Below are 18,113 nucleotides of genomic sequence, written 5' to 3'. Positions count from 1 at the left end.
TATTTTTTATTTAAGTCCAACTGCCTGTTCACCTTTGACGTTTGCAGAAACGAGTCACTTCATTTTGTTTCACATACTGATCCTCAATAGTTACTATCCATTATGGAGGTTGGGATCTGCCAGTTCAAAACCTGGATGTTGTTGGAGAAATCAGTAGATTCATAATTTACTATGGCATGTGACTGCAGCATTAATTCTAATAACTTAGCTAAAAAATTCCAATCTTTCTAGTCCATAGCATTGCAGGAAAGAAAATTGCCTAAAGAGCTGAGGAGGCAATTATTGTCTGGGCACAGCGATCGAATAAATCAGAGGGACAATGGTGTTTTTCTTTTGCAGCCTTGGGCACAGCCCACTCTCATTTATTATGAGAGTGATGTAGTTACAATCAGCTTCCAACGTTGTGCTTAGTAACGTCAAGTGAGAATTTATTTTCTTGAGCAGCCCGGATAAGGTGGGGGTGGTGTGTACTGCAGGGAAGCTTGAGGCGTGGGAGTGTAAGGTGGGGGGAGATCCGCAGGATAATCCATCTCATAGTCGTAGCTGTAAGGTGGAGGAGGAGAGACTGAAAAGAAAAATTGAGAAATAAATGAACTGAAGAGACAGCCATCAAAATTTACAGAGTTGACAGGAACATTAGATAAATAAAATTAGTCTACTCTCAAACATTGTTTATAGCAAATAAAAATTACATTAAGTCATTAGATAGCACACATTCACACACATAGGGCAGGATTTTTGGGTCATCAGGTGGGCGTGGTGGGTGGGCCCGGGAGCGGCCGGGAAACGGTCTGCCGTCTGCGATCAGCCCTCGACCGTGATTTCACGCCGGCTAGCCAATTAACGGCTAGCCAGCATGAAAAGCATGCTGAAAGGCTCAGTGCTGCTGGGGAGGAGGGCGAGTGCTAAAGTCTACGCAGGTGTGGGGGTGCGTGCAGTGAAAGCTCCCTGAAGGCAGAGAGCTGCCTCAGGGAGCTGTGGAATTTTAAAATCAAAAATAAAGATTTGGAAATTTTGAGAAAAATGCCCCCAAATAGGACTCACTCACATGAACATATACATCATAAAAATCATTTCAAAACATTTTTATTCTTTTTAAATTAATGGCAGAACCCTCATCCCTCCTGTGGATGAGGCTTCCTCAAAAATGCAAAGGCCGCCTGGCCGATTTGCTTGCCCACCAACCATAAAGTTAGACAGGCAGCGAAAAATCTCTCTTAATTAATACTTTAATGGCCTTTAATCGCCTGATGTCATCACACGCTATTTTATGCCCGATCAGGTTGGGTGCGCGCCTGCCCGGGGGACGTAAAATTCTGCCCTTAACATTTTATTTTACCTTCCCAGTGATAACCAGTAAAATTATATCCCACTATAATTGAGTAACTAGGACACAATTCTTCTTGCATTCCTGATGTGAGAGAATTTTTTGTTACGAACATACTAAATAGGAGCAGAAGTAGGCCATTCAGCCCCTCGAGCCTGCTCCGCCATTCAATAAGATCATGGCTGATCTGTTTGTGTTTTGAATGCCACAGTCCCATCTACCCCATATAACCTTTGATTCCCTTGTCTAACAAGAATCTATCTACCTCTGCCTTAAAAATTATTCAATGACCGCCTTCGGAGGCAGAGAGTTCCAAAGTCGCAGAACCCTCTGAGAGAAAAAAATTTCTCCTCAACTCTGTCCTAAGAAGTCAACCCCTAATTTTCAAACAATGCCCCCGAGTTCTGAACTCCACCAGAGGAAACATCCTTTCCATGTCCACCTTGTCAATACCGTTCATGATTTTATTTAAATCAATCAAGCCACCCCTCACTCTTATTAACTCCAGTGGAAACAAGCCCAGTCTGTCTAACTTTCCCTCATAAGACAACTCGCTCATTCCAGGTATCAACCTAGTAAACCTCCTCTGAACCATCTCCAATGCATTTGCATCCTCCCTTAAATAAGGAGACCAAAACTGCACACAATATTCGAGATGTGGTCTCACCAATGCCCTGTATAACTGAAGCATAACATCCTTACTTTAATGTTCAATCCCTCTCGTAACAAAGGAAAGCATTCCATTAGCTTTCTTAATTATTTGCTGTAACTGCATACTAACCTCTTGTGACTCATGCACTAGAACACCTAGATCCCTCTGCACCTCGGAATTCTGCAGCAGTTCTCTGTTTAAGTTATGTTCTGCTTTTTTATTTTTCCTGTCAAGTGAACAACTTCACATTTTCCTACATTATACTCCATCTGCTAGATTTTTGCCCACTCACTCAACCTATCTATATCTGTCTGCAACCTCCTTATGTCCTCTTACAACATACTTTCCTACCTATCATGTGTCATCTGCAAATTTAGCTACCATGCCTTCACTGCCCTCATCTAAGCCATTGATATAAATTGTAAAAAGTTGAGGTCCCAACACATGCTCCTGCAGGTCTCCACTCATCACACCTCCTGCCAATCAGAAAAAGACCCATTTATGCATGCTCTCTGTTTTCTGCCAGCCAGCCAATCTTCTATCCATGCTAATATGTTACCCGCTACACCATTAGTTTTATTTTCCACAATAACCTTTGCAATGGAACCTTATCAAATGCCTTCTGGAAATCCAAGTACAGCATGTCTACAGGCTCCCCTTTATCCACAGCTCGTGTTAGTCCTTCAAAGAACTCCAATAAATTGGTTAAACATGATTTCCCTGTCACAAAACCATGCTGACTCTTCCCAATTACCTTGAGATTCTCCAAGTGCCCAGCTATAACCCCCTTAATGATTAATTCTAACTCCTTTCCCACAACGGAGGCCAAGATAATTGGCCTATAGTTTCCAGTTATCTGCCTCCCTACCTTCTTGAATAGAGGGGTTATATTTGCTACTTTCCAGTCTGATGGAACCTTCCCAGAATCTAATGAATTTTGGAAAATTAACACCAATGCATCTACTATCTTATTAGCCACCTCTTTTAAGACCCTAGGATGAAGTCCATCAGGACCTGGAAACTTGTCAGCCCACAGCTCCATCAGTGCGCTCAGTACCGTTTCCTTAGTGATTGTAATTTCACCAAGTTCCCCTCTTCCTTCCACCTCCTGATTTACAGCTATTACTGGAATATTTTTGTATCCTCTATGGTTTCATCCGCTATTTCCTTATTATCTACCATTAACTCCTCCTTGTCACTCTCCGGAGGACCAACACTCAATTTACTTACCCTTTTTCTTTTCAAATACCTGTAGAAACTCTTGCTATCCATTTTTACATTTCTAGCTAGCTTCCTCTCATACTTTAATTTCTTTCTCTTGATTAACCTTTTAGTCATTCTCTGCCGTTCTTTATATTCTGACCAATCATCTGACCTGCTACTCATCTTTGCACAGTTATATGCTTTTTCCTTAAGTTTGATGCTTTTCTTAACTTATTTAGTTAATCACGGATGGTGGGTCCTCCCCTTAGAATAAGTATATTCGTACTATAAAGAAAAATTCTGGGTACCACTCTCTTGATTTATCCCCTAGCCTAATATCCCCATTCACTTCAGCTAGCTCAGCTTTCATGCCCACGGAGTTGCCTTATTTAAGTTTAAAATGCTAGTCTTAGCCCCATTCTTCTCCCTTTCAAACTAGATATAAAATTCAATTATATTATGGTCACTGCTACCTAGGACTGCCTTCACTCTGAGGTCATTAATTAATCCTGTCACATTGCACAAGATCCTGCTCTCTGGTTGGTTCCAGAACATGCTGCTCTAAAAAAACTATCTCAAAAGCATTCTATGAACTGCTCATCTAGCCTAAAATTGCCAGTCTGATTTTTCCAGTTTATATGTAGACTAAAATCACCCATGATTATTGCTGTCCCTTTACCACAAGCACCCAATATTTCTCATTGTGGTTACTGTTAGGGGGCCTGTAGACCACTCCTACCAGTGACTTCTTTCCCCTACTATTCCTCATCTCCACTCAAACTGATTCTACACCCTGATTTCCTCAACCAAGGTCATCTATAACTATTGCATCAATGTCATCCTTGATCAACAGTGCTATCCCTCCACCTTTATCTATCTTCCTGCTCTTCTTGAATATCATATACTCCTCAATGTTCAGGACCCAATCCGTGTCATCTTGTGGCCACGACTCTGTAATGGCTATCAGATCATATTTATTTACTTCAATGTGCGCTATCAATTCATTTACTTTGTTATGAATGCTATGTGTGTTCAGATACAGAGACTTTAGTTTTGTCTTTTTGTTATCTTTGTAACCTCTAGTCTTGATTATTGGTGTATTCTTAGGTTTTATCTACCTGTCCTTTTCTGCTATTCTATGATCCTCATTTCCCATACTACTATTATGGTCTCCTGCTTTGAATATGCCCCTTGATTTACCACATCCACCCAAGCTTAAACCCTCACCCCCCTTGTTTAGTTTAAAGCCCTCTCTACTTCCCTAGTTATGCAATTCATAAGAACACTCGTCCCAGCACGGTTCAGGAGTGGACCATTCCAATGGTCCAGACCCCAGCCTCCCCAGTACTGATGCCAGTGCCCCACAAACCAGAACCCATTTCTCTCACACCAATCTTTGAGCCACGCATTCATCTCTCCGATCTTATTTGCCCTATGCCAATTTGCACATGGCTCAGGTAATAATCCAGAGATTATTACCTTTGAGGTTCTGCTTCTTAATTTGGTACCTAGCTTCTCATACTGACTGTGCAGGACCTCGTTCCTTGTCCTGGCTATGTCGTTGGTACCTACATGGACCACGATGACTAGATCCTCCCCTTCTCAGTGCAAGTTCCTCTCTAGCCTTGAGCAGATATCCTGAACACTGGCACTGGGCAATCAACATAGCCTTCTGGACTCTCGCTCTTTGCCGCAGAGAACAGCGTCAAACCCCCTCACTATACTGTCCCCTACTACCACTATATTCCTGTTTGTTCCTCCCGCTTAAACGGCTTCCAGTATCATGGTGCCAAGGCCAGCCTGCTCATCCACCTTGCAGACCTCGTTTTCGTCCACACAGGCTGTGAGCACTTCAAACCTGAATGACAATTGCAAAGTCTGAGGCTCCTCCACTACTGTCTGCTCGGTCCAATTACTTGCCTCACTGACAGTCACACCCTCCTGTCCCTCTCTGCTAACCAAAACAGATGACCCTATTCTAAGAGGTGTGACCGTCTTCTGGAACAAAATATCCAGGTATTTCTTCCCCTCCCTTATGTTGCGCAGTGTCTGCAGTTCAGCTTCCAGATCAATAATCCTGATCCTGCTGCTTACACTTTCTGTAGACATGTTTGTCATGACATCCAAAAGCTCCCACATTCCACAGCTGCAACATAACACATGTCCTGCCATTGATCCTTATGTTATTTAGTTAACTTAATTTAATTACTCACTTAATTAATTTAGAATAATTCCTATGTATGCCACACCTTTTTCCCCCTGTGCACCAAGTTCCCACGTGAACCTAATTCGCTACACACTCAGTCTCTGTTTCACTCCGGCATAGTCACCTGCCTCCTTGCGTGCCCCTTAATCACAGTTTCATATTTATCCAGATGACACAAGGCAATGAAGGTCTTACAGAATTGTTACTTAGACGCTCATCAAAAGCCATGTTTGTTCTTGTTCTCATAATGCCACCTGTGCTTCTGCCATCAAAGGAAAGTGTCCCCACTATATGATAGTTCTTCATCCCTTAAATTAGGAAGCAAATCCTCAGGATGTCCTTGGTGTAGTGTTCAATGGTTCAATTGTTCTGTGTTTTATTATGTATGTCTATTGACTGATCTATGCTCAATATGCTTGATTCGTTAAGCCTGGGTGTGGACTTAAAGAAAGGTAAACAAACTATGGAAATTGCTGGAAGCCATGGCGGAAGCATGGAGTAGACATTTTATAGGACTGTAAATAAAACCTGTTACACACACAAAAATGAGTATCATCTTTATATTGTTCTGAGAGATATAAAATTACAACAGAGTGGCAACAAGAACCACCTGTATTGTAGCCAAATTCAATGATGATACACAGCTAGGTAGGAAAGCAAATCATGAGGGGGGATACAAAGAGTCTACAAAGGGATATAGATAGGTTAAGTGAGTGGGCAAAAATTTGGCAGATGGAATATAGTGTGGGAAAATGTAAGGCTGTCCACTTTGGCAGGAAGAATAGAAAAGCAGAATATTATTTAAATGGAGAGAGACTGCAGTACAGTGGGATCTGGTTGTCCTTGTATATGAGTCACAAAAAGTTAGCATGCAGGTGCAGCAAATGAAAGGAAAATGGAATGTTGGCGTTTATTGCAAGGGGTATGGATTGAAAGTAGGGAAGCCTTATTACAACTTCACAGGACATTTTTGAAACCATACCTAGAGTTTTGGTTTGCTTACTTAAGGCGAGATATGCTTGCATTGGAAACAGTTCAGAGAGGTTCACTAGGCTGATTCCTGGGATGAAGGGGTTGTCTTATGAGGAAAGATTGAGCAACTTGGGCCTATTCTCATTGGAGTTTAGAAGAATGAGAGGTGATCTCATGGAAACAGTTATGATTCTGAGGGGGCTTCACAGGGTAAATGCTGAGAGCATGTTTTCCCTTGTGGGGGAATCTAGAACTAGGAGGCACAGTTTCAAAATAAGGGGCCTTCCATTTAAGACAGAGATGAGGAGCAATTTCATCTTTTAGAAGGTCGTTTGTCTTTGAAATTCCCTTTTTTAAATTTATTTGTTCATGGGACGTGGGCATTGCTGGCTAAGCCAGCATTTATTGTCCATCCCTAATTGCCCTTGTGAAGGTGACGGTGAGCTGCCTTCTTGAACTGGTGCAGTCCATCTGGTGTAGGTACATCCACAGTGCTGTTAGGAAGTTCCAGGATTTTGCCCTAGTGACAGTGAAGGAATGGCAATACAGTTCCAAGTAAGGGTGGTGTGGCTTGGAGGGGAACTTGCAGGTGGTGGTGTTCCCATGCATCTGCTGCCCTTATCCTGCCAGGTGACAGTGATCATGGGTTTGGAAGATGCTGTTGAAAGAGCCTTGGTGAGTTGCTGAAGTGCATCTTATAGATGGTACACAATGCTGCCACTGTGCGACGGTAGTTGAGGGAATTAAGGTGGTCGGTGGGGTACCAATCTATGGGCTGCTTTGTCCTGGATGGTGTTGAGCTTCTTGAGTGCTGTTAGAGCTGCACTCACCCAGGCAAGTGGAGAGAGTATTCTATCACATTCCTGACTTGTGCCTTGCAGATGGTGGACAGGCTTAGGGCAGTTGGGAGGTGAGTTACTCTCTGCAAAATTCCCAGCTTCTGACCTGCTCTTGTAGCCACAGTATCTATATGGCTGGTTCAGTTCGGTTTCTGGTCAATGGTAATCTCCAGGATGTTGATAGTGGGGTTTTCAACAATGGTAATGCCATTGAATGTCAAGGGAAGATGGTTAGATTCTCTCTTGTTGGAGATGGTCATTGCCTTGCACTTGTGTGGCATGAATATTATCTGCTATTTTCCAGCCCTGGGGAGGTGGTGGCATAGTGGTATTGTCCCTGGACTAGTATGCCAGAGACCCAGGGTGCTCTGAGAACCCAGGTTCAAATCCCACCATGGCAGATGGTGAAATTTGAATTCAATAAAAATCTGGAATTAAAAGTCTAATGATGACCATGAAACCATTGCCGATTGTTGTAAAAACCCATTTGGTTCACTAATGTCCTTTACTTGGTCTGGCCTACATGTGACTCCAGACCCACAACAATGGTTGATTCTTAAATGCCCTCTGAACAAGGGTAATTAGGGATGAGCAATAAATGCTAGCCAGAAATGCCCACATCCCATGAATGGAAAAAAAACACAAGCCCAAGACTGAAATTTGTCCAGGTCTGGCTGCATATGGACACAGACTGCTTCAGTATCTGAGGAGTTGTGAATGGTGCTGAACATTATGCAAATATCTCCACTTATGATGAAGATGTTCTGGCTGAGTCATTGAATATATTCAAGGCTAAGTTAAACCGATTTTTGATCTACAAGGAGTCAAGGGTTGTGGGGACAGGCAGTACAGTGGAGTTAAGGCCATGAGTATCACAGATTCACAGAATTGTTACAGTGCAGAAGGAGGCATTTGGCCCATTGTGTCTGCACCAGCTCTCCAGATGAGCAATTCACCTAGTGCCAATTTCCTGGCTTCTCCCCGTAACCCTGCACATTGTTCCCTTTCAATTAACAGTCCAATTCCCTTTTGAATCCTCTATTCACAGCCTGCTCCACAGGCTGAGGAGGGTGCCACTGCCACACAGCAGGACCCCAAAAGCAGGCCAGGGCCCTCTGGGTCTTGGCCCTCCAGAGGATGCCCGCCAAGGCTATCACAGACAGGGCATAGCTGTCAGCAGGCTGCCTCCACCTCGCTATGGATGTCGGTGGAGCACCAAGACGTAGCGGCAGAGTTAGGAAGGTTGAAAAGGTGTAACTCTTTCGAGTTATCAACAGTCACAGATTGTAACTCTTTCGAGTACATTCACAGTTCTTGGTTTCCGGGAGTGGGACATGAACCCACAACCTTCTGATTCAAAGGCGAGGGTGCTATGAACTGAGCCACAGTTGCACAGCCTGGACACAGGTGTTAAGCACTTGTATGTAATGTTCACTATTGTAAATAAACTCCCAAGAATGCCTCCTTGCCTATGGCTCCTTGTTCTGATGAGCAGTGTTCGTGTCACTCAGATGTGAAACCTTGATTCTGCACAAGATAAAAGCAGGTGTCTCAGTCCAGACCTCTTCCCTGTGCAGTGTGTAACCTTCAGACCAAAGTGATGGTCCAGCTTCGCACTCAATGGACACATTAGTAATGCTTTCACCTCGAAGGTGCTTGTCATTGTTGCCAGAATGTCGTGGGCGGGTGTCACAGAGTTCTGTCATTCTCTTTGTGCATTCTCTGTCAGCACCTTTGAGGTGGGGCTGGCCCCACATCTCTTCAGCATCTGTAACCAGTGATGGTGTGCTCTTGAAGGGGACAGGTGCTGAAGGCTGACAAAGGATCTGGTGCATTTAAAGTTTCACGGTTATGTCTCCATGACCCTGATCATAGAGCGCAAGTGAGCTGCCCTCAGCCAGACAGGAGTCAGACATTCACAGAAGCTATGTGAAGATCCATGGAGTGTCCTCACTGCATGTCATCATCATCTTCCTGGAATCTTGCGACTCTTAGGGCCTCAACTGTGTCTCCATGTCATGAACCTGAGCACTGAGGGTATGCGCACTGCCATCAGCCACACAGGAGTCAAGCGTTCACAGATGCAAGGTGAGGATGTCAGGACTATCCTTGCTGCATTTCATAATAATCCTCCAAGAATCTTGCGGCTATGTGAGCTCCCGAGTGCACCTGCCTTGTCTGGCCAGTGCGATGGCCTCATTGCTGGCATGCTCACATCATCATCATCCCCTTCGATGTCCTCCTCATCGTAGGAGGGATGCAGCTCTTCCATCTCTTCCTCAGCCAGGTCCTCTCCCCTTTGGTTGTGCAGCGTGCATCAAGCGATGAAGATGCATAACACCCTTAGTGGTCTGTAGTGCAGTGCTCCACCAGACTTGTTGAGGCACTGGAACCTCATTTTCAAAAAAAAAGCACGGAGAGCAGGAAGACTTCATTTTAAAAAAGAACGCGGAGAGTGAGGAGACTTAATTCTAAAAAGAGCACAGAGAACGAGAAGACTTCATTTTAAAAGGAGCGTGGAGAGCGGGGAGACTTCATTTTAAAAGGAGCATGGAGAGTGGGGAGAGTTAATTTTAAAAAGAGCATGAAGAGCGAGGAGACTTCATTTTAAAAAAGAGTGCGGAGAGCGAGGAGGCTTCATTTTGAAAAGAGCACGGAGAGCGAGGAGACTTCATTTTAAAAAAGAGCGAGACTTCAGAAAGAGGCATGAGAGGGAGAGAGCAGCGAGACTTCATAAAGAACGCGAGAAAGGAGAGCAGTGAGACTTCATAAAGAGCGCGAGAGGGAGAGAGCAGTGAGACTTCATAAAGAGGGGGCAGGGACAACGACTGGTAAGTGACAGGTGAGTAAACACTTTATATTAAGTTTAAGTGCAGCTCAGCCATGTGGAATGTACATCATGTGGGATGTGGGAAGTCATGCAGGCACAAAGTGCCCTCAATGACTATATCTACAGGAAGTGTCACCAGCTGCAGAAACTTGATGTCCGGGTTGCAGGACTTGAGCAGCGGCTAGAGTCACTGTGGTGCATCTACAAGGCTGAGGATTATGTCAATAGCATCTTTAGAGAGGTGGTCAAATCACAGCTAAGAAATACACAGGCAGGGAGGGAATGGCTAACCGACAGAGTATCTAAGAGAAACAGGCAGGTAATGCAGGAATCTCCCGAGGCTATCTTACTCTCTAACCGCTTTTCCATTTTGGATACTGGTGAGCGAGATAGTTCCTCAGAGGACTGCAGCAAGGACCAAGTTTGTTGCACCACGGGTGGCTCAGCTGCACAAGAGGGGAGGTAGAAGAGTGGAAATGCATAGTGGTAGGGGATTCCATAGTTAGAGGAGCAGACAGGCGTTTCTGCGGCCGTAGATGCGACTCCAGGATGATATGTTACCTCTCTTTTGCCAGGATCAGGGATTTCAAGGAGCGGCTGCTGGACATTCTTTTGGGGGAGGGCGAGCAGCCAGTGCTCTTGGTCCATATTGGGACCAATGACATAGGCAGGAAAAGGGACGAGGTCTTGAAAGCAGTAATCTCAGGATTACTCCCAGTGCCATGTGCTAGTGAGCATAAGAATAGGAAGATTGAGCAGTTCAATACATGTCTGGAGAAATGGAGTAAGAGGGAGGGCTTTAGATTTCTGAGGCATTGGGACCAGTTCTGGGGCAGGTGGGACCTAAACAAGAAGCACGGGTTACACCTTAACAGGACTGGGACTAATGTTCTCGCGGGGAGGTTTGCTAGTGTTGTTGGGGAGGGTTTAAATTAGATTGGCAGGGAGATGTGAACTTGAGGGGAAATTCACAGAAGAGAAAAAAAAAACTGGCAGTGGGAAGTAGAGAAGTATTAACTGATAAGGAGGATAGATCAGAGAGTAGTATCAAGGTCAATAGAATACTTGGAGAGTTTGATAGAACTAGAGTAGGCTATAGTAAGTCATTAGATGGGGGCAGAGCAAGGGGGAAAGTTAAAACACCTAAATCAGGATTTATGTGCATGTATGATAACATACAGAGTGTGGCTAATAAGATTGGTGAACCACAGGCACAGGTTGACAAATGGAACTATGATATCATTGCTATAACAGAAACCTGGCTCAAAGAAGGGCAGGATTGGGCATTAAATATTTCTGGGTACAATGTATTTAGGAGAGACAGGAAAGGAAGAAAGGTGGGGGGGGCGGGGGGGTGGGGGGTTTGCGGTGTGGTGGTGTGTAGAGTAGCTGTATTGATTAAGGATGGTATTACAGCTCTGGAAAGAGAGGATGTTCCAGAAGGGTTAAGGATGGAATCTCTCTGGTTAGAGGTAAGGAATGAAGAAGGTACAAAAACATTGATTGGTGCAGTATATGGACCATCAACTAGCGGAAGGAATGTAGAGAAACAAATTTGCAAAGAAATTACAGGGAGGTGCCAGAATTATAGAACAATTGTAATGAGGGACTTCAATTATCCAAATATAGACTGGGATAGGAATAGTGCAAAGGGACAAGAGGGTGGGAGTTTCTGGAATGTATTCAAGATAATTTTCTGCAGCAGTATATTTTTGGTCTAATGAGAGGGCAGGCACTGTTGGACCTGGTTCTGGGGAATGAGCTAGCACAAGCAGATCAAATAACAGTGGGAGAGCATTTAGCGGACAGTGACCATTTTATCATAAGGTTTAGGTTGACCATGGAGAAGGATAAGGAGCAATCCAGAGCAGGGATAATTAATTGGGGAAAGCCAACTTCGATGGGATGAGAATGCATCTGAGTCGGGTGAGTTGGAATCAAATGTTGGCGGAAAAGACGGTGGCTGAACAATGGGCTACCCTCAAAGAGATACTATTGCAAGCAATGTCAATGTGTATTCCCTTGAAGGGGAAAGGTAGGACAAATAAATCTAGAACACCCTGGATGATGAGAGAAATAGAGATGAAGATGAAAAGGAAGAAGTACGCTTTTGACAGATGTCAGGTAGAAAATACAATGGAGAATCAGGCTGAATATAGAAGGATCAGAGCAAAAGTGAAAAAACTAATCAGAAAAACAAGGAGGGAGAATGGAAAGAGGCTAGCAGCTAACATAAGAGGGAATCCCAAGGTCTTCTATAAGTGTAAATGATAAAAGGGTGGTAAAAGAAAGGGTAGGGCCAATTAGGGATAAAAGAGGAGACTTGCATGTGAAGGCAGGAGAAGTAGCGGAGGTATTAAATGAGTACTTTGCATCTGTCTTCACAAAGGAAGAGGATGCTACCCAGGTCAAGGTGAGAGAGGAGGTAACTGGTACACTCGAGGAATTTATAATTGAGAAGGAGGAGGTATTAGAAAGGCTATCTTTACTTAAAATTGATGAGGTACCAGGACTGGATGAGATGCATCCAAGGATACTGAGGGAGGTGAAAGTGGAAATTTCAGAGGCACTGGTGATAATCTTCCAGTGTTCTTTAGACACGTGGGTAGTGCTGGAAGACTGGAGAATTGTGACTGGTACACCCTTGTTCAAAAAGGGGTACAAGGATAATGCCGGCAGTGTGCCTTCAGTGGTAGGGAAACTTCTGGAAACTACAGTTCGGGACAAAATCAATAGTCACTTAGATAGGTGTGGGATAATTAAGGAAAGCCAGCATGGATTCATTAAAGGAAAATCATGTTTAACTAACTTGCTAGAGTTTTTTGAGGAGGTAACAGAGAAGGTTGCTAAGGGCAATGCTGTTGATGTGGTGTATTTGGACTTTCAAAAGGCATTTGATACAGTGCCATACAGTAGACTTGTGAGCAAAATTCTAGCTCATGGAATAAAAGCGAAAGTAGGCACTTGGATAAGAAATTGGCTGAGTGACAGAAAACAGAGAGTAGTAATAAATGGTTGTTTTTCAGATTGGAGGAAGGTCTGTAGTGGAGTTCCCCAGGGTTCAGTGTTCAGACCCTTGCTTTTCTTGATTTATATTAATGACCTAGACTGTGGCATGCAAAATTTGCAGATGATACGAAGATTGGAAGCATTGTCAACTGTGATGAGGATAGTCTTGACCTTCAAAAGGACATAGACATATTAATAGATCGGCAGACAAATGGCAGATGAAGTTCAATGTGGAAAAGTGTGATGTGATTCATTTTGGCAGGAAGAATGTGGAGAGACAGTATAAAATAAGGGAGAAACTGCAAAGGAGGTGTATACGTACATAAGTCATTGAAGGTTACAGGGCATGTTGAGAGAGCAGTTAATAAAGCATATGGTATCCTAGGTTTTATTAATAGGACCATTGAGTACAAGAGTAAGGAGGTCATGTTAAACTTGTATAAGACACTAGTTAGGCCTCGTCTGGAGTACTGCATCCAGTTGTGGGCACCATACTTGAGGAAGGATGTGAAGGCATTGGAGAGAGTACAGAGGAGATTCACAAGAATGATTCCAGGGATAAACAACTGCAGCTATGAGAATAGATTGGAGAGCTTGGGTCTGTTTTCCTTGGAAAAAAGAAGGCTGAGAGGAAACTTGGTAGAGATATTCAAGATCCTGGGGGTATGGACGGGGTAAATAGTGATAAACTGTTCCCACTCAAGAATACATCAAGAACTAGAGAGCACAGATTCAAAATAATAGGCAAAAGGAGTAGAAGTGATGTGAGGAAAAATGTTTTCACTCAGAGGGTGGTTGGAGTCTGGAACAAACTTCCTGAAAGGGTGGTGGAGGCAGGTTCAATCGAGGTATTCAAAAGGGAATTGGATTACTATCTGAAAAGAAATAATGTGCAAGGTTACAGGTATAAGGCAGGGGAGTGGGATTAGGTAGAATGCTCTTTCAGTGAGCCAGTGCAGACCTGAATGGCCTCCTTCTGCACTGTAAAGATTCTGTGATTCTATCCATTCTATCCCGACATCAAGAACTCTTATTTGGCATAGTGACCTTTGATGTGGCACCTAGTCAAATGCCTTCTGGGAATCTAAGTACAACACGTCCACAGGCTCTCCTTAATTCACTTTGCTTGTTACTTCCTCAAAGAACTCTAATAAATTAATCAAACATGATTTCCCTTTCACAAACTGCTTGATTGCATGGAGATTTTCCAGGTGCCCTGCTATCACCTCCTTAATAATAGATTCCAGTCATTTCCCTGCGACAGATGTTAAACTAACTGGCCTGCAGTTTCCTCCTTTCCTTCTCCTTCCTTGAATAGAGGAGTCACATTCGCTATTTTCCAATCTGATGGGACCTTTCCATAATCTAGAGAATTTTGGAAAATTAAAACCAATGCATCTACTATCTCAGCAGCTACTTATTTTAAGACCTTAGGCTGAAGTCCATCAGGACCTGGGGACTTGCCAGCTTTTAGTTCTAATAATTTTCTCAGTATCCTTTCCCTGGTGATTATAATTGTTTTAAGTTCCTCCCTCCCTTTCACCTCCTGATTCATAATTATTTCTGGAATGTTATTTATATCCTCTACCGTGAAGGCAAACACAAAATATCTGCCCAATTCATCCACTAATTCCTTACTTTCCGTTATTAATTCCCATTCTCACTCTCTAGAGGACCAATGCTCACTTAATTTACTCTTTTCCTTTTTAAATACCTATAGAAACTCTTACTATCTCATTTTATATTTCTAGTTAGCTTTCTCTCATACTCTAATTTCTCCCTCCTTGTTAATCTTTTAGTCATCCTTTGCTGTTCTTTATATTCTATCCAATCTCCTGATCTGCCACCCATCTTTGCGGAATTATGCACTTTTTGTTTCAATTTGATATTATCTTTAACTTCTTTAGTTAGGCACGGATGGTGTGTCCTTCCCTTAGAGTCTTTCTTTCTTACTGGAATGTATCTTTTTTGGGTATTCTGAAATATCTTCTTAAATGTCTGCCACAGCATCTCTACTGACCTATCCCTTAAGCTAATATCCCAGTTCACTTAAGCCAGCTCTGTATTCATGCCCTCATAATTGCCCTTAATCAAGTTTAAAACACTAGTCTTAGATCCACTCCTTTCTCCCTCAAACTGAATGTGAAATTCAATCATATTGTGATCACTGTTACCCAGGGGCACCTTTGCTATGAGGTCTTTAATTAATAGTGTCTCATTGCACATTACCAGATCTAGTATAGCCTGTGGTTGGTGCTAAAACATGCTGCTCTAAGAAACTACCCCAAAAATACTCCATGAACTCTTCATCCAGGCTACCTTTGCCAAACTGATTTGTCCAGTCTATATGTAGATTAAAATCACTCATGAATATCAGCATACCTTTCTCACAAGTCCTCAATATTTCATCCTGTATACCCCATCCTGCAGTGTGATTACTGTTAGAGGGCCTATGAACCACTCCCACAAGTGATTTCTTACCTTTACTATTTCTCATCTCTGTTCAAACTGATTCTACATCTTGATCTCCAGAACTAAGGTCATATCTCTCTCTATTGTACCAATATTATCCTTAATTAACAGAGCAACCCTCCATGTTTTCCTAGCTTCTTGTCCTTCCTATATGCCATGTACCCTTGATTCTGTGATTCTATTGCACAGATTTACCACCCTCTTAGTGAAGAATTTTCTCCTCATCTTAGTCCTAAATGACCTACTCTATATCCTGAGACAGAGATCCCTTGTTCTAGCATCTCCAGCCGGAGGAAACATCATCCCTGCATCCACTCTTTCCACCCCTGTCAGAATTTTATAGGTTTCAATGAGATCCCCCCACATTCTTCTAAACTCCAGTGTATACTGGCCAAGTCAACCCAATCTCTCCTCATACGACAATCCTGCCATGCCAGGAAACATGTCTGGTGAACCTTCGCTGCAGTCCCTCCAAAGCAAATATATCCTCTCTTAGGTAAGGAGACCAAAACTGCACACAATTCTCCAGGTGTGGTCTTACCAAAGCCCTGTACAGCTGCAGTAAGACATCCTTCCTCCTGTACTCAAGTCCTCTTGAAATGAAGGCCAACATACCATTTGCCTTCTTAACTGCTTGCTGCACCTGCATGTTTCCTTTCAGTGTCTAGTGTACAAGGACATCCAGGTCCATTTGTGCATCAACATTTCCCAGTCTATCACAATTTAAATAATACTGTTTTTCCTACCGAAGTGCATAACCTCACACTTATCCACATTATATTGCATCTGCCATGTATTTGCCCACTTATTCAACCTGTCTAAATCGCCTTGAAGCCTCTTAACAGTCTCCTAACTATTCACATTCCCGCCAAGTTTCATTTCACCAGCAAACTTGGAAATATTACATTTGGTTCCCTCATCCGAATCATTGATATATATTGTGAATAGCTGGGGCCCAAGCACTGATCCCTGCGGTACCCCACTGATCACTGCCTGCCACTCCGAAAAAGACCCATCTATTCCTATTCTCTGTTTCCTGTCCACTAACCAATTCTCAATCCATGCCAGTATACTATCCCCAACCTCATGTGCTTTAATTTTACACACTAACCTCTTAAGTGGGACTTTATCAAAAGCTTTCTGAAAATCCAAATACACCACATCCACTGGCTTTCCCTTATCTATTCTGCTAGTTACGTCCTCAAAAAATACTCCAGTAGGTTTGTCAAAAATGATTTCCCTTTCATAAATTCTTGTTGATATTTTCTAGGTGTCCAGTTATCACATCCTTTATAATAGACTCTAGCATTTTCCCTACTACTTATGTTTGACTAACCAGTCTGTAATTCGCTGTTTTCTCTCTCCTTTTTTAAATAGTGAGTTATATTTGCAACCCTCCAATCTGCCAGGGCTGTTCCAAAATCTACAGAATTTTGGACGATGACAACCAACACATCCACTATTTCCATGGACACCTCCTTTAATATCCTGGGATGTAGATTATCAAGCCCTAGGGATTTATTGATTTTCAGTCCCATGAATTTCTCCAGCAGTTTTTCTGGTAATACTAATTTCCTTCAATTCCTCCTTCTCACTAGACCTTTGGTTCCCTAGCATTTCTGGGAAGTTATTTGTGTCTTCCTCCATGGAGACAGAACTAAAGTAGTTGTTTATTGCTCTGCCATTTCCTTGTTCTCTATTATAATATATTCTCCCGTTTCGGACTGTAATGGACCTACATTTATCTTCACTAACCTTTTTCTTTTTACATACTTATAGAAGCTTTCACAGTCTGCTTTTATGTTCCTTGCAAGTTTACTCTCATACTATATTTTTCCCCTCTTAATCAATCTCTTGGTCCTCCTTTGCAACTTTTTCTAGCAACTTTATATGACTCCTCTTTGGATCTAATACTATCCTTATTTGGGTTGGGCTGCTTTTCCTGTTGTGTTTTTGCACCAGAAAGGAATGTATTACTGTTGCAATGCATACATTCTTTCTTTAAATATTAGCCATTGCCTATCCGCTGCCATGCCTTTTAATGAAGTTCCCCAATCTATCTTAGCCAAACCACACCTCATACCTTCGTAGTTTCCTTTGTTTTGATTTAGGACCCTAGTTTCAGATCAGGCTACTTCATTTTCTATCCTAATAAAGAATTTTACCATTTTATGGTCACCGTTCCCTAAAGGACTCTGCACAACAAGATTGTTAATTAACCCCTTCTCATTCATTGCGCAATACCAAATCTAGGATAGCCTGTTCCCTCGTCGGTTCCTCAACATACTGTTCTGAAAAAACCATCTCGCATAAACTCCAGGAATTCCTCTGCCACAGTATTATCACTAATTCGGTTTGCCCAGTCTATATGTAGATTAAAATCACCCATGATTACTGTAGCACCCTTGTTACATGCATCCCGAATTTCCTGTTTAATGCCATCCCTCTCTTACAACTACTGATTGGAGGCCTATGGACAATTCCCCCTAATGTTTTCCGCTCCTTGTTGCTTCTTAGCTCCACCCACACTGATTCTAGATCTAGATTTTCTGATCCAATATCCTCTCTCACTCTTGCACTGATTTCATCCCCAATGAACAGCA

At 42.8% G+C, this 18,113-nt stretch overlaps 1 protein-coding gene across 1 annotated transcript in view; it reads right to left on the bottom strand.

The window, feature by feature from the left end:
- Nucleotides 1–428: 428 nt before the first annotated feature.
- Nucleotides 429–18,113, bottom strand: part of cyyr1 (cysteine/tyrosine-rich 1) — a 44,075-nt gene continuing 26,390 nt past the window's right edge. The window contains exon 4 of the mRNA XM_078560580.1: nucleotides 429–565. Within this exon, the coding sequence (XP_078416706.1) occupies nucleotides 429–565 (137 nt within the window). The remainder of the gene's footprint in view (nucleotides 566–18,113) is intronic.

The sequence above is a fragment of the Cetorhinus maximus genome, chromosome 16, assembly GCF_964194155.1.
Source record: "Cetorhinus maximus chromosome 16, sCetMax3.hap1.1, whole genome shotgun sequence".
In the NCBI taxonomy this organism is placed as follows: domain Eukaryota; kingdom Metazoa; phylum Chordata; class Chondrichthyes; order Lamniformes; family Cetorhinidae; genus Cetorhinus; species Cetorhinus maximus.
This window is presented reverse-complemented; position numbering and strand designations above follow the sequence as displayed.